Here is a 14,493-nt window from a genome sequence, read left to right as displayed (position 1 = left end):
TTGGAGATTTAGATGAATTGCCATTTTGACACATCACCGGTAAGCGTGTACATTCCGGTACACGAATACTTTGCTGTTTTGACACAACAGCGGGTAACAAGGAAAAAGTTGTCACTGCTGCGGAGGTGGCCATTTTGTTGGTTAATATCGGAGCAGACTAACAATACAGTATACGCACATTATACCGCGTACTGGAGTGTATATGGTTGGCGGTGTTGTGTCAAGCAAGTCATCAAAATCCCCAATTACTGACGGTTTACAATAACCAGAAGTGATGTAATTGGAAATCTTGATGAATTGGCTATCTTGATGGAATACCGTGATCAGTATATTCTGATGGCTGGGACGTCTCACCACTGTCAGACTACAATAGCACATCAGGAGTGATTTCTCCATCCATCTCAAATGTGTGGATAGGGGAAATCGGGTCTTTTTTTCTTTGTTCAAACTGCTTGTTGAATGAAAAATAATGATTAATGTATGACCAACTTAAAAGGAAATTAAACAATAACAAACTTATTGGCAAGAATAAAAGGTAAAAATAGGGGAAAAAAAAAAAAAGAATGCAAATGTGTGCAAGGGAGGCCAAGAGGATTCAGAAGATTCTCTATAGTTCAAGACACATAAAACTATCCGTTCTTTCTCCAGTCTGATGGTCTGTATAATTAAAAATAGCTGTGAATATAAGGCAGGCAGCATTTAGCCTCTAATTGCACTTGCACATACTAGCATTCGTTTCTAATAAACTAACTGCATGATACAAGGGGCAGAACTTGTGAAAAAGGGCATCGTCATTCAGGTGTGCCTAGAGATCCATGATGTCTAAATACAACCCTGGCAGTATCAGATCTTATATCAGTAAGATTAATGGAATTGTAGTAAATAAAAGCCTGTTTACCCTGCTGTTGGGTCACCACCTTAAATACACAGTTTGTATCAGTGTAAAACTATGTGCATTTTTTTTAGGTGTGTATTGTCATGTGTTTTATTTCATACTTTTTACCAGTAATTATGTCTTCTATTTTAAAGCATACTGTATATAAAGTTATTCTTTGGATGGAGTAGGGGAGGTTTAAAACTGCTGTATTTTTCTTTGCCATCTATGTTAGGTAGATTCCCCTTCACTTCCTGTCCTATAGAGCAGTGGTCATCAACCCTGTCCTCAGGGCCCACTAACAGGCCAGGTTTGAAAGAGAACTGAAACATATCACAGGTGTTATCAATTGCTGCTCAGTGATTGAGGTATTCTAGTCTGCATCTCCCCGTGGCAATACATAAAACCTGGCCTGTTAGTGGGCCCTGAGGACAGGGTTGATGACCACCACTGTAGACGCAACAGGAAATTAGAGGATGTCTTTCTAATGTAAGGGATATCCCCTCTTAGACAGATGTCACTGGAACAAATGTCCCTAGATGATTTCCCCTACATTCCTGTTGTGGTGGCCACTCACAATTATTGATTGCCCCTTACTTTCATTCCTGGTATGATTGGTTATCAGGAAAATTAGACAGACTCTCCCTAAGGAGGGCACAGACAGCAATATTAATTCTGATAAAGGATCTAAAAAATGTTTGCCTTTAGGTATAATTTAAAGCTGAACTCCAGGAAGAGTAAAAATGTCTCCTTGCAGTGGAGCTGCCACTGCAAAAGGAAAACTGCTCATTTCAAGAGAGCTGGAAAAAACACTTTTACTTACCTGATCATCTGCTCCTGCAGGTGCCTCCGTGCTGCAAGATCAGACACGGTAGCCACCTTTCCCCCTTTTCCCTTATGATCTAACAGTCAGATGCCATCTGAAGTAATCAAGACCAAAATCAAAGTCCATAGACCTGCATTTAACATAAGGACACTGCTTGCATCCGCTTGTGGGCTCTGCTTTTATAACGTATTTGCACATTATTTTGCAGAATATAGTGCATTTTATAATGTATATAGTAATCTGTATAGTGTAACACAATGTAATGTTGTACATAAAGTACATTACATGCTGTGTATGAATTTATTTATTTTTTATAATATGTAATGCAGTGGGTAAGACATGGTACAGGGACTAGGCAAAACATAATGGAAACTACACTGAATAACAAATCATTTTACAGAAGTAAAACAAGAAGTAAAAGTTAATGATTTGTTCTATTTGATCTATTTCTAAAAAGTCTTATTGTAATGGAGGCATCTGATATTGTCTTGCAGTTCCTTGTTCTCCCGTGCTTCCGGGCCATTACGCAACTCCTCCCAAAGTCTTTTATTTATATTTACACTTTATTTTCTCTCAAATATACGTTTTCTCTTTTTTCCTTATATAGACTTATATTTGCCACTTTTTTGTATTATTACTGAAATGAATTAATAACACATCGTCTGCTACTTCCCATCCAGATACAATCAAAGACAACGTATATATAGCAAGTGTATGCTTCTGGTAAGTCTTATTCATACCTGTAGGTGGTGTGCGGAACATAAACTTCCTTCACTGGAAACTCAAGAATCTCTTTAATTAGACGAGTTCGGCCTTCTGAAAAGGGCTTCACAGAAAGCATCTCAGGAGTTAGACAACCACTCATCCCTTCGCATACAGGGGAAATCTCAAGTTTTAGCAACCCTTAGTTTAAATAAAAAAGGGCAGAAGATCAGTTCTAATATTTGCACAAAGAGAGCAAACACCACAGTATATGCAATTTACTTAGCATTATTATTCCCATTACCGTATATGTTCTGTACTGCACAGATAGCTATAGTCCCCTTTCACACCAGCAGAGCGGTTGGGTCCGCCTGTCCATTTTTTAGGCATATCTGGTCAACCCCCCTCCACCAAGTATAGCCCCCCCCCCCTCAGTACAGACCTGCCTCCCTCAATCCAGAGCTCCCCTCTCCACTAAGTATAGACCCCCCTCCCTTCCTCAGGCTAGACCCCCCTCTCCACCAAGTACAGACCCCCATCCCTCAGTTCAGATCCCCCCTCCACTAAGTATAGACCCCTCCCTCCTTACAGATCACCCCTCCACTAAGTATAGACCCCCTCCCTCCTTACAGATCCCCCCTCTACTAAGTACAGACCCCCGTCCCTCAGTCTGGATCCCCCCTCCACTAAGTACAGACCCCTTCCCTCCGTATACACACCCCCCTCCACTTGTGCTTGTAAGGAGGTGGGGGGGGGGGTCAGATATGTGCTGGGGGGTGCTTTGGGAGGTGAGAGGGTCTATGATCTTGTGGGAGGTTGGATTTCAAATCCAACCTCCACTTCTAGCATAAGTCCTTTCTTCTCCCAAAGTGGCCCCCAGCACATATCCACATATCCTGGCGAGTCTTAACTCCCCCCCAGTTCAATGCAGGTGTCCCTCCTCCGGTATTAGTTCTGGTGGCCCCACCACCTCCACACATGGCTGGGCTCAGCTCCAATCTGTCACCAGGCTCTGATACACAGTGCTGTACATTATATACAGACCAGTCTGTACCCTGACATTGTGCTGTACATTATATACAGTGGTCTGTATATAATGTGCAATACGGTGTCAGCAGGGTACAGACTAGTCATATACCCTGTATATCATATTGTACATTATATACAGACTATTGTATATAATGTACAGCACGATGTCAGGGTACAGACTGGTCTGTATATAATGTACAATATGGTTTAAAGGGTATAAGACTAGTCTGTACCTTGCTGACACTGTATTTCTATGAATACACTAACTTGTTTCCAGGACTTGCCACCCACAGTTTGCTTCTAGAATCCAGGGACGCTTCCACAGCTGCCTATACAATTTTATCCACAGTCCTCCACCTGTTCATGCTTCAGCGCCTGAGCCCCTTGGAGACCCGCCCACTCTCTGGGATTGGATGGCAAAGGCAGCCGATCTCTTATTGGCTCTCAATAGTCCAGGAAGGGTAGAGTCACTCTTCCCTTCCTCTGGGAAGGCAGGCACCGTGGCGCTGATTTTAGGTGCAGACACCCACTGTCAGTTCTTCCCACTGGGCTGCAAGCAGGGAGGGATTTACATATATCAACTGCCCCACTGCCCGATCTCACTGATGAGAGAGGGAGCCACCGAGGTGGTTCCTCTGTGCAGGCACCGCCAATGCAAGGTGACTACCTGGTTGGGGGAATTCTGCCCCCCTCATTCTGCAAGCGCTGATGGAGGTGCCCCTGTCTACGGTTGTCACCCCTCTAGCGGTCTACTGTCACCTGCCAGCAGCTGATCCGGTTCACTAAAAACAGACGGATAGGGATCCATTCCCCATCTGTGTGATCGGATCAGATGACAGTTGGATGGAAACGGACAAACAATTTGCTTCCATCTGACCTCCCATAGAGAACAGCCGTCTGTGTCCGTGTCTGCTCTGCATAGTGGAGCGGACATGGGCCTGTCATCCACCTGCTCTGCTGCGATCAGCGGAGAGATCCCTCGTTGAGCAGGCAGATTTCACTCCATCTGAAAGGGGCCTAAGGGCTATGCACAGACGCTTGTCTGGCCCAGAATCTTTCCAGTTACTGGCTAGCTGTTCATGTGTCTACAGACATTACAGAATGTTCATTTGATGTGCTTATTTACAGTAGTATATGAAAGCATTTTGTTTATAGTCCACTCTGTGACTGACGGCCCACATGTAGAGTAGGGGGCCAGACACATGGATTAGGGGCAGCCAGTAAATTTTTATACCTTCTTACCTGGTAGACATTTTGTTCTCCTTTGCAGCGATCTCTTGTAATCTGCTAAGTGCTTGAATAAGTCTTCATCACTTAGTTTATCTCCTTCCTAATACAAAACAGCCACACAATAGCATTTATAAATATATAACAGCAAATTAAAAATCATAATATGGCATAGTCAGAGCATTTATGTGTTTATATTTATTTTGTTAATGGTCTCAAAAATATATATCTGGTGCATAGAGTTTAGCAAAAGCAGTAAAGTAACATGTGCAAATGCTTTTCACGTACTGCAATTGTATAAATACAATATTTACACAAAGAAGTAGTTGTGAACATACTATGTTATAGACACTTTCTAATACAGCGAGGGGGGGGGGGGGTAAGGGTACAGGAGTGTGTTCAAGAGGCAGGCTGTGATTGGGAGGGAGTGTATGCCAGAAGCAGGCTGTGATTGGCCAGGGGTGTGGTGGTGAACAAACTACCCAATACAGGCGTGCTGTGTGTCGGCACAGTGTCCTGTACCTCTGAATGACCAACCAAAGGATGAAAACAGACCATGCTAAAACAGATCAGCTTCTGTGCTTTGTGTGGTCAGTTTAAAAATAGGAAGAAAGGTGACTGGGAAGATCAACCAGGTACTTCAGATGGAAGAAGTACATGAAAATGATAGGAACATTAAGGTTGATTTACTAAAGCTGAAGAATGCAAAATCTGGTGCAACTGTGCAGTGGCATCGCTAAGGGGTGGCCTCTGGGGCTATACCCCCAAATCTAGGGCCCATAGCCCTGGGCCTCCCTGCAGCCGGGCTGCATGACAGAGCCGGAGAGCCAGTGGGCAGAACAGGAGAGCAGGTGGGCTGCATGACAGCGCCAGATAGTGGGCAGGCAGCATGACAGAGCCAGAGAGCCAGCCAGCGGGCAGCACGGGAGAGCCGGAGAGCAGGTGGGTGAGTGAGAGAGCAGAGAGATTACATCATCCCTCACCGCCTGGCCTTCATCACCGCTGTTCCCCCCCCTGGTATTTCTGGGGACCCTGATGTAAGGGGGAGGCTCTCTGGGGAGCCTGATGTAATGAGGGGGCTCTTGGGACCCTTGTGTAAGGGGCATGCTCTCCGGGGACCCTTAAGTAATGAGGGGGGCTTTGGGGATCCTGATATACTTGGGGGGCTCTTTGGGGACCCTGATGTAAGGAGGGGTTCCCTGGGGACCCTGATTCAACGATATTATATATATACATATATACACACACACATATATTATATGTGTATACTGCCCAAACATATGATCTTCACTTTGCTGCTATGGGCTCTGGCCCCATCTTTTGTAGACCTAGCAATGCCCCTGCAACTGTGCATGGTAGACAATAAGCTAACGTCAGCTTGTTTAGGTACATTTTGTCAAAGCTTAAAGTGATTGTAAAGCTCAGTTTCTTTTTTTTTTTCTTTTTAAATAACAAACATGTCATACTTACTTGTTTTGCACATAGTTGCCCAAATCCTCAAATTCTGGGGTCCCCCAGAGGCGCTGGTAGCTCCACCCTGCATCGTATAACCCTCTAGGAGAAGTGCTCTCCCTGGGGTTACCTTGTGTGCATGCTCCCTAGTCCAGCATTTGCGTCCTTGGATGCAGAATGCTTGACTCGGCCATGCCCCCCACCCATCATTGGATTTGATTGACAGTAGCGGGAACCAATGGCTGCGCTGCTATCAATCTATCCAATAAGGAGCCAAGACAACGGGCAGAGGGGAAGAATGCGTCTCCGGCGTGGGAATTACGGGGGTCAGGTGAGAAAAATGGGGGGGGGGGGATCAATCAGTGACAGAAGTTTTTTCACCTTAATGCATAGGATGCATTAAGGTTAAAAACCATGAGGGTTGACAATCCCTTTAACTTAACAAGCTGAAGTTAGAAGCCGATTGGCTGCCATGCACAACTGAACGAGATTTTGCACTCTCCAGTTTTAAAAAACAAACCCCTATGATTTAACAAATACACATATGAGCACATACATAGGCAAAAAATAAACATTTAGGGTAACATACATTTTAAGTGAAGATGTTCAACTCCTTTAGTAAATCTTCAATATTGTTAGCCAGTTTGTGCCTGGTACTGGGAAAATTATTTACCTGCCTAAAGAAAATGTTGTGTGTAATCGTTGTTGGCTTAAAAGGTGATGTTGAGCCTTCATCAATTGAATTTCCCCTCTCAGAAAATCTTCTTGGTGGCCCTAGTGAGGATCTTCGGTCACTAGGTGATGCTCTGCCTGTAGAAAAAAAACCCAGCTCTAATTAACCATTACAAACTGGACAGGAAAATATAAAAAATGTTTGAAGTGCAGTTTTATATTCCAATAGCAAACAGGAAAAAAACATACTGAAAAACTGAAACTAAGAAAAAAAGAAAAAAATATGCTCTGTGTCCACAATGGTTTTGTCTACCCTGATCAGTGCGGTCATCAGGAAGGGCATGAATATATATAGCAGGGATATGCAATTAGCGGACCTCCAGCTGTTGCAGAACTACAAGTCCCATGAGTCATAGCAAGACTCTGACAGCCACAAGCATGACACCCAGAGGCAGAGGCATGATGGGACTTGTAGTTTTGCAACAGCTGGAGGTCCGCTAATTGCATATCCCTCCCTATATAGAATCACTGGTTCAACTATTGCTATAATAATACCTACAAGCCTACAAGACTGCTATGAGGGCCAAAACAAAGGGGGGTGGAGTCAGGACCCAGACATTAGGCTGGTCCGCTCCTATTTCCACGTTTAGCGTTTGTGCAATTTGGACACAGTGAACACCGCATACTGTACTACAATCCTCTATATGTCAGCCACAACTTGGCTAGAATCAGGGGTAGTGTTGGGGAACTACCAGAAGAAGTTCTACCAACTGCTCTCTCACATGACTGCAGCTGTATTTAGGTATTCTGAAAGCTGTGCGCACCAGCTATCAATATACAGTAGCTGGCAGTGGGATATCTGTCCACCCATGCTGTGCAGCGTGGATTTGGGGAGTTTATGGATTTCTCTTGTGCAGTTTGTCTGGCTGAATGAGAGACATCTTTGCATCTTTAGCCAGCAACTTAGCACTTCACAAGAGCACAGACACAGGTGCGTCACACAAGTCCAACCACAAGTCTTTCTTGGCAAGTGGATTTGGCTGAGTTGAGCCACTGTTCTACATTTTAACCCTTTTGGACTTGATCTGTTTTATCAGTATATTCTAAGAGTTGAGCTCTCTAAATCTGAATACAATACTCTGAGTGGGGTATATGTACTATAACATACCATTTATGCTTTCGGTTTCAGGAGTTTCTTTTTCCAGTGTCATAACATTGATGCAACTTAGTAGACTGATAGGTACCCAAGCAAACGGCATTCGATATTTTCCCAAGCGCTGACAAAAAGTTTCAGCTTGTGATTTTAGTTTGTCTAGTTTTTCTTTAGTCTGTAATAAAAAGGAGAAAAAAAATAAATAAAAAATATATAATATTTCTAAATGTACCATTGTAGTTAATAGTTTAAAAATCAAAAATTTGTGACATTCTCACAAATATTTTCATTTTGCGTCTTCACAAAATATAGACCAGCTGCTGCACTGGGACTACACGTCCCAAGAAATATTGAATGGTGGCTGTGGCACTGTATTCTAGAGGACTAGGGGTGTATTCTTGGCAGTCTGGCCAGTGACGGCTCGTCCATTATGGGTGCCCGAGCGCTGCCCCCTCTTGCCACAGTCCCCAGCCCCTCCACCTTCTAGCGATGCTCTATCCATCGCCGCTGCTACCCCCTATTCATGCATCCAGCCCCTTTCAGGATGGTGGGCGCCTGAATTACAGCAGCAGGGGTGTTTTTGTGAAGCCTGATTAGAGCCAGAGTCTCTAGAAGGCTTCACAATAGGGTGGGCTCCTGGTGCAGAGTATTGCGCTAGGAGCCCACCCAGGTGTTACAACAGCGAATGAATATTCAATGTTGCAACACTGATCCTCCTCCTGGCCAATCGGGAAGTGGGTCTGGTACCCAATTGGCTGAAAGAACAGGGCGATCCTATTGGATGCCTAGGAGGAGGGGAGGAGACGCACATCGGAAGTGAGGAGGAGGGAGGAGGAGAAGACACAGGAGCCGCTACACGATCCCCACTGCTCCTTGATGCCCACTGCCTAGATGGGGTAAGTGAACCGACCATCAGACAGCGAGCAGGATAAGGGGTTGTGGTGGGGGGCATTGAGGTGCAGCGGGAGGGGGGGTGCTTGTTTGCCGCCCTCCCAAACAAAAAAACATGAGCCACCACTGGTTCTGGCCACAAAGCTTGTAGCTGGATGAAACAGAGTTATTTAGCCTGGAAGCATTCATAGGCTTACTAGCAAACTTAAAGATCCATAGTTGGGAACACAGGGGAAAACAAATAAAGTCTGCAACAAAAGGATATAAGAAGTTCTGAAGATATAGCCCACATTTCTGCACTTTTTTTATGTGTCTTTTCTCAGCCCTACCTCTATAACACATACAGGAAAAAAAGTTGATGCAAACCAGATATATTTGTACAATACCAGCATTTTTTGTTTAATCTTATACCAGGTACCATGGGAATGCATATAGCACAAAACAATGGCTAGTTATTAAGCGGCTTTATTATTTCCTGCTTGTGTATTCTCTTATCTAGGTTCTCAGAATATGGGAAAGTTAACTAAAGACCAACAACTTACCTTTCCACCATCGCTCTCTTTTAAAACCATGTATGGTTCAGAACACTCTGAGATTTCTCCCTGCTGAAGAACCTTTTCAATCTGTAAAAGGGTAAAAACAAAGTAATTTACACTCAACATATAAAAACAAAAAAATAAATAAATAAAAAATGCAGTTTTGTATTTACTTTGGTGATTGTACAGTCTCCTTTGTTATTAAAAAATAAAAAATAACAAATACTTACCTGCTCTGTTGCAGTGGATTTGCCCAGAGCAGCCTGGCTCCTCCTCGTCTCTGGTCCATCATTGCTGCTCCTGGCCCCTCCCTCCCATCGAGTGCCCACACAGCAAGCAGCTTACTATGGGGGTACTGGAGCAGAGTTACAGCTCCATGTGTGCATTCAGACACAGAGTCCTGACCCGGCCCCACCCCCTCTCTCCTTTGATTGGCTGGCTGACTTTTATTGACAGCCATGGGAGCCAAGGGCGCCACTGCTGTGTCTCCGGTCGGACAAAGTTGTCGGAAAATCCGATCTTTCAGAACGTGATGATGTAATTTCGTTACGATGGGACTACGTTCAGGCTAGCAGCCAATAGCTTTGATGTAGGAATTTGATCTGAGCATGCGTGGCACTTTGTCCAATCGGAATTCTCTACACATGATCGGAGTATGTCCGATCTGAGCATTTTGTTGGAAAATATTTCCGGCAAGTTGGAAAATTTGGTCCCTGACGGAAACAGTCCGATGCAGACCACACACAGTTGGAATATCCGACAAAACGCTCCGATCGGACACATTCCATCGGAATCTCAGATTGTGTGTACAAGGGCTTAAACATTCATGGACATCACTGGAGAGAGATGTGGCTCAGGTAAGTAATCAGGGGGTGCTGAGGAGGGTGCTGCACATAGAAGGCTTTTTATCTTAATGCATGGAATGCATTAAGATAAAAACCTTCTACCTTTACAGTGTCCTCTAAAGCTGAATTCTGGAGAAGAAAAAAAATTCTCACTGCAAGGGTTAACTGCTTATTTTGCCTATGGGATGATGAATATGGTGATATGCTTACCTTACTGTTCTCCCCCTGAGCTACTCCTTTAGTAACACACCCTTAAATTGTAAGATGGCAAAAAAAGGCAAACACCAAGTATGGCATTTAAAAGACTGTGTACAAATAACTTGCTAATGCTTAGTAAACAGATACAGATTCAAAAACCCAAGTTTTTGCAATTATATTCCCCAGTTATTGCATAACCCAGCATGGGAAGAAGGAATAATCTTATTTTAGGTTTCTTTAAATGTGAACATACAATTAAAAGCATAGCTAAATGATTTGTTATATTATTAGGCATGTCATTTTTTAGCCCTCATGCACACTGGACATTTTTACAGTTGCTGCCTTTGGCTCCTGCCATTTTTTTCTACAGCATATTATCTTATGTTTCCATACACACGATGTTATCAGCATTTTTTAGCTGGAGCATTTTCTGTCTGAAAAAAAATCCAGAACTAGTGGGTTTTGAGAGGAGTTTTTGAACTGTAAAAACGTTCTAACGCCGGTAAACACGGTAAAATAGGGCTAACCAGTGTTTTTGATCCCATAACTCGTGTTTTCTTGCTAAAAATGTTAACGCTAAAAAACACGGCACAATGCTAATGCAAAAAAAAAAAAATGGGAAAAACTCATGTTTTTAACATGGCTACAATACTGCCGTTTTTATAATGCCAAGTGTGCATGAAGCCTTACAGTGCATTCAAATTTAAAACACAGACCCAGGGGAACTGCTTTTAATAATTGCCCAGAGTTCATCTTCAAGTCAGTAACTTCCACCACTTGGAAACACCATCCACAATGCAACAGCTCAACTGTGCTCTCAAGATGGATCACTGCATCTGATAAAAAGACAACCTCACCTTAACAACTAGGAATATATCGTGAGAAGGGTAAGTAATGGAGAACAGTGCAGTTCTTGCTTGGCTTGAAGGGGCCACGCTGGGTGTGTGAGCACGGAGGTGGTTCTTGAATGCATCTGAATTCAAGTCACAGTGAAAATTCTCTGAGATCTAAGAAACAGAAACACAAAAGCATAAAAGTACATTTCAAAGTCAACTCATTTTAACATTAATTTTTCTAAATTAAACTTTATTTAATAAAGTTTAGGGCTACAAACTCTAGAATCGCTGTTACTGCTAATCATTTATATAATAGTGCCTAAACGAAGAACTCTGGTTACCCATAAAAACTATCTACTCCTTATGTGACCAGTGTAGGTAAATAAATAAAGAAGCAGATTGGCTGCCATAGACAAAACAGTTTTCTATTTAAAACTTTCGCAGTGTTGATACAGGATGCATCTCATCCAGATATGAGATATGAGTGCATAAAGTAATCAAAAAAAAAAAAGAAAGAAAATGAAATTATCTTTTTTACAATAAGGGGACTTTTTATCTTAAAAATGGAAACTAATTTCACAGTCACTTAAGTAACTTTAATATGAATAAAGTATTACAAATTACATAGACACAAATGAAGACAATCAAAATAAGTTTTATGGATCAGTCCAGTTTTTATATTTTTAGCTATGATCCTACAGAATTTACATATTTTATCTTTTTTTTATGGTTTGTTTAGAAGAAATTATATAACAATTCCAGAAAGTAGGAACCACACATCTTCAAAGGATATGGTAATAAGGGCACAATAACACACAAAAAAAATTGAAATACCAGTCCTAGAAGCACAGAAAGTAGAAAGTGGTTGATGAAAGTATTGCAGAATTCCAACCAAAATCTACTGTCTCCACCATTATTTTATGTTTTATCTTTTTGACTTATATCAATTATACTAATAAAGGATTTGTATAATGACGGTATGTAAAACATGTTTAAAAATATAGGTAAGGTAACCATTAATTAGGAACTGAAGTGTATATCTCAATTCTTTTTTTTTTTTGCTGCCTGTTTTTAATTGAAGAGATATCCTTTCACTTCCTGTCCTCCTAGCACAACAGGAAGTGAGAGAGAAGCACTCCAAAGTGATGAGAAATCCCCTCTTATATAGTTGTCACTGGAACCAGTGTTCCTGTTGAAAGGTTTCTCTTCTATACCTATTCCAGTGACAACTGTAACATTTGAGATTTCCCATCACTTTCCTTACAGGTAATAATTGTCACCAGCAGATATATAGTATCTAATATCTAAATAGTGGTTAAATAGTAAAGAAAATGTATTTGTATTTTTATGACTCCACAGGTCTTCTGCAACTCCATTTTGAATTAGGTCACAAGACAAGAATAACATTTTTTTGGAGTTACACGGTATGATCCATTGGCTGTTGTAGTGACCAATCAAGCCACTGTGTAACTCACTAAATAGTGAAGGAAGAATGAGGGTGACAACTCTGGAGCTTGCACTTTAGAAATCAATTTGGTAATGGAAACTTCTATTCTGACCAGTTGGACAAGTTTATTTTGCGCATACAATTCTATTGGTTGCAAAATATAGTTGCACATTTAAACCAGTACAATTATTCAGAGGATAACATTTAATTACCTTTTTTCGTTCTTTACAGTCATAAAGTGCAATGCTTACAAAGAGCGGCTCAATATCAATATCAAATCTGTGAGAGAAAGGAGAATAGGGAAAACACATTTAAAATGGCACATTATACATGTCTTCCCCAAAGTAAATAAAAGGTATTAAATTACTTAAGAATACTTCTAAAATAAAAAGTAACATTTGCGGTTCATATTAATGTTTGCATTTTTGCAGTTTTATAGTAAATAGCACATTAAAGTCTGTATATCTCCACAAGGGCAGTCTCTGTCTTTGATGTGTTGAAAGGGTATATTAATTACCACATGTCGATGTCATTGTATTGACGAAACGTGCGTCGGGAGGAGTTTGAAGTGCTGACGTCTCCGCATACCTGGTCTCTTGGACAGACGTCCATACACAGCCGCCCAGGCTATTTCGCTCTTTAGAAACTTTTTACGTGTAAGTGCAATACTTTTTATTGTTTATTAAATATCCATACGTTATTATGCCATGGTGAGTTTCTCTTTTTTGGTTCTCCCTTGACTGCCCCTGGGGTTTTCTTCTGTGCTCTGGAGAGCCGGGTGAAATTTTACATTAGTGGAGTGAGGGTTTCTGGTGATTTTTATTAGCCCACATCATGTCCCAGTCTAGAAGAAGAGGCACTCAATATACCTTCCAAATTTAAAGGCCACAAACGGGTATAGGTCACAAGCCTTAAAGGCTTGCTAGCTGGTAAGCCTTCATTTTTTATGGTGATCACGCTGGTGGTGGATTTATATGGACTATCGGTATCTTCTTTTCACCATTGAAGTCAATTTCGTTTTTTCATGATTGTAGTTTAGAAATCACTATAATTGGGCTTTTTTATAATTTCACCAATTTATTAATTTATTATTCATTGATATACTTGATTTATTTTTACAAGCACTTACATTTGGTATACACTTGTTATGTTTCTGTTTGTCAAATTTTTGTCAAATTTTTGTCAAATTTTTTGGCACTGATTTATTATTATTGATCATAGATATCAACATTATTGATCCTACACATTTTTTCATATATGTGATAATTAATATACCCTTTCAACACATCAATTTAATATACTCTTTATTATATTAATTTTAATATTCGGGTTAATACACTGATTTTTGATTTTCAGCGCTGCTGCATTTTTTCTATATTTACTTTTGTGTGCATCTAACTTCTAGCAGCTGCATAGTAATTTTTATTTTTTGCATTGTATATTTACTAGACTAGCGTGGTATTCACCTCTTTTTACAGTCTCTGTCTTTAGCTGAAAGGCAATGTCTGCCAGAACTTCATTCAGTTACGGACAGCAAGGCAATATTTACAGAACTGCAATATGATGGTTTTGCTATGGTTTTGGTCATCTGTATTCTACCTTTATACAAACTGATGTTAGATATCGGTTTTGATATATACACTGTATCTATAGCATAGCAGTAGTTTTCTCCTTTTAGGCACCCTGCCCCTGACTAAAACCCTATAGAGACAGTGGTAGTGCTTGAAGGGCATATTAGTCACTAGTGTATATTACAGTTTGAGATATTGAGCTCTGTAAACAATGGTTGTTTTACAACATGTAAA

At 41.3% G+C, this 14,493-nt stretch overlaps 1 protein-coding gene across 2 annotated transcripts in view; it reads right to left on the bottom strand.

The window, feature by feature from the left end:
- DOCK8 (dedicator of cytokinesis 8) overlaps positions 1 to 14,493 on the bottom strand; it is a 214,849-nt gene that overhangs the window by 130,790 nt on the left and 69,566 nt on the right. For both annotated transcript variants that reach the window (XM_077474999.1, XM_077475000.1), the window contains 7 exons: positions 12,901 to 12,967; positions 11,263 to 11,412; positions 9,369 to 9,449; positions 7,951 to 8,110; positions 6,784 to 6,920; positions 4,674 to 4,761; positions 2,441 to 2,603 (listed from right to left, as the gene is read on the bottom strand). In XM_077474999.1, coding sequence (XP_077331125.1) covers positions 2,441 to 2,603; positions 4,674 to 4,761; positions 6,784 to 6,920; positions 7,951 to 8,110; positions 9,369 to 9,449; positions 11,263 to 11,412; positions 12,901 to 12,967 — 846 coding nt within the window. The remainder of the gene's footprint in view (positions 1 to 2,440; positions 2,604 to 4,673; positions 4,762 to 6,783; positions 6,921 to 7,950; positions 8,111 to 9,368; positions 9,450 to 11,262; positions 11,413 to 12,900; positions 12,968 to 14,493) is intronic.

The sequence above is a fragment of the Lithobates pipiens genome, unplaced genomic scaffold (genome assembly GCF_037356315.1).
Source record: "Lithobates pipiens isolate NorthernLeopardFrog02 unplaced genomic scaffold, aLitPip1_a1.2 Scaffold_13, whole genome shotgun sequence".
NCBI classification, from domain to species: Eukaryota; Metazoa; Chordata; class Amphibia; order Anura; family Ranidae; genus Lithobates; species Lithobates pipiens.
The sequence above is the reverse complement of the archived record's forward strand: the minus strand, read 5'-3'. Positions and strand labels throughout refer to the sequence as shown.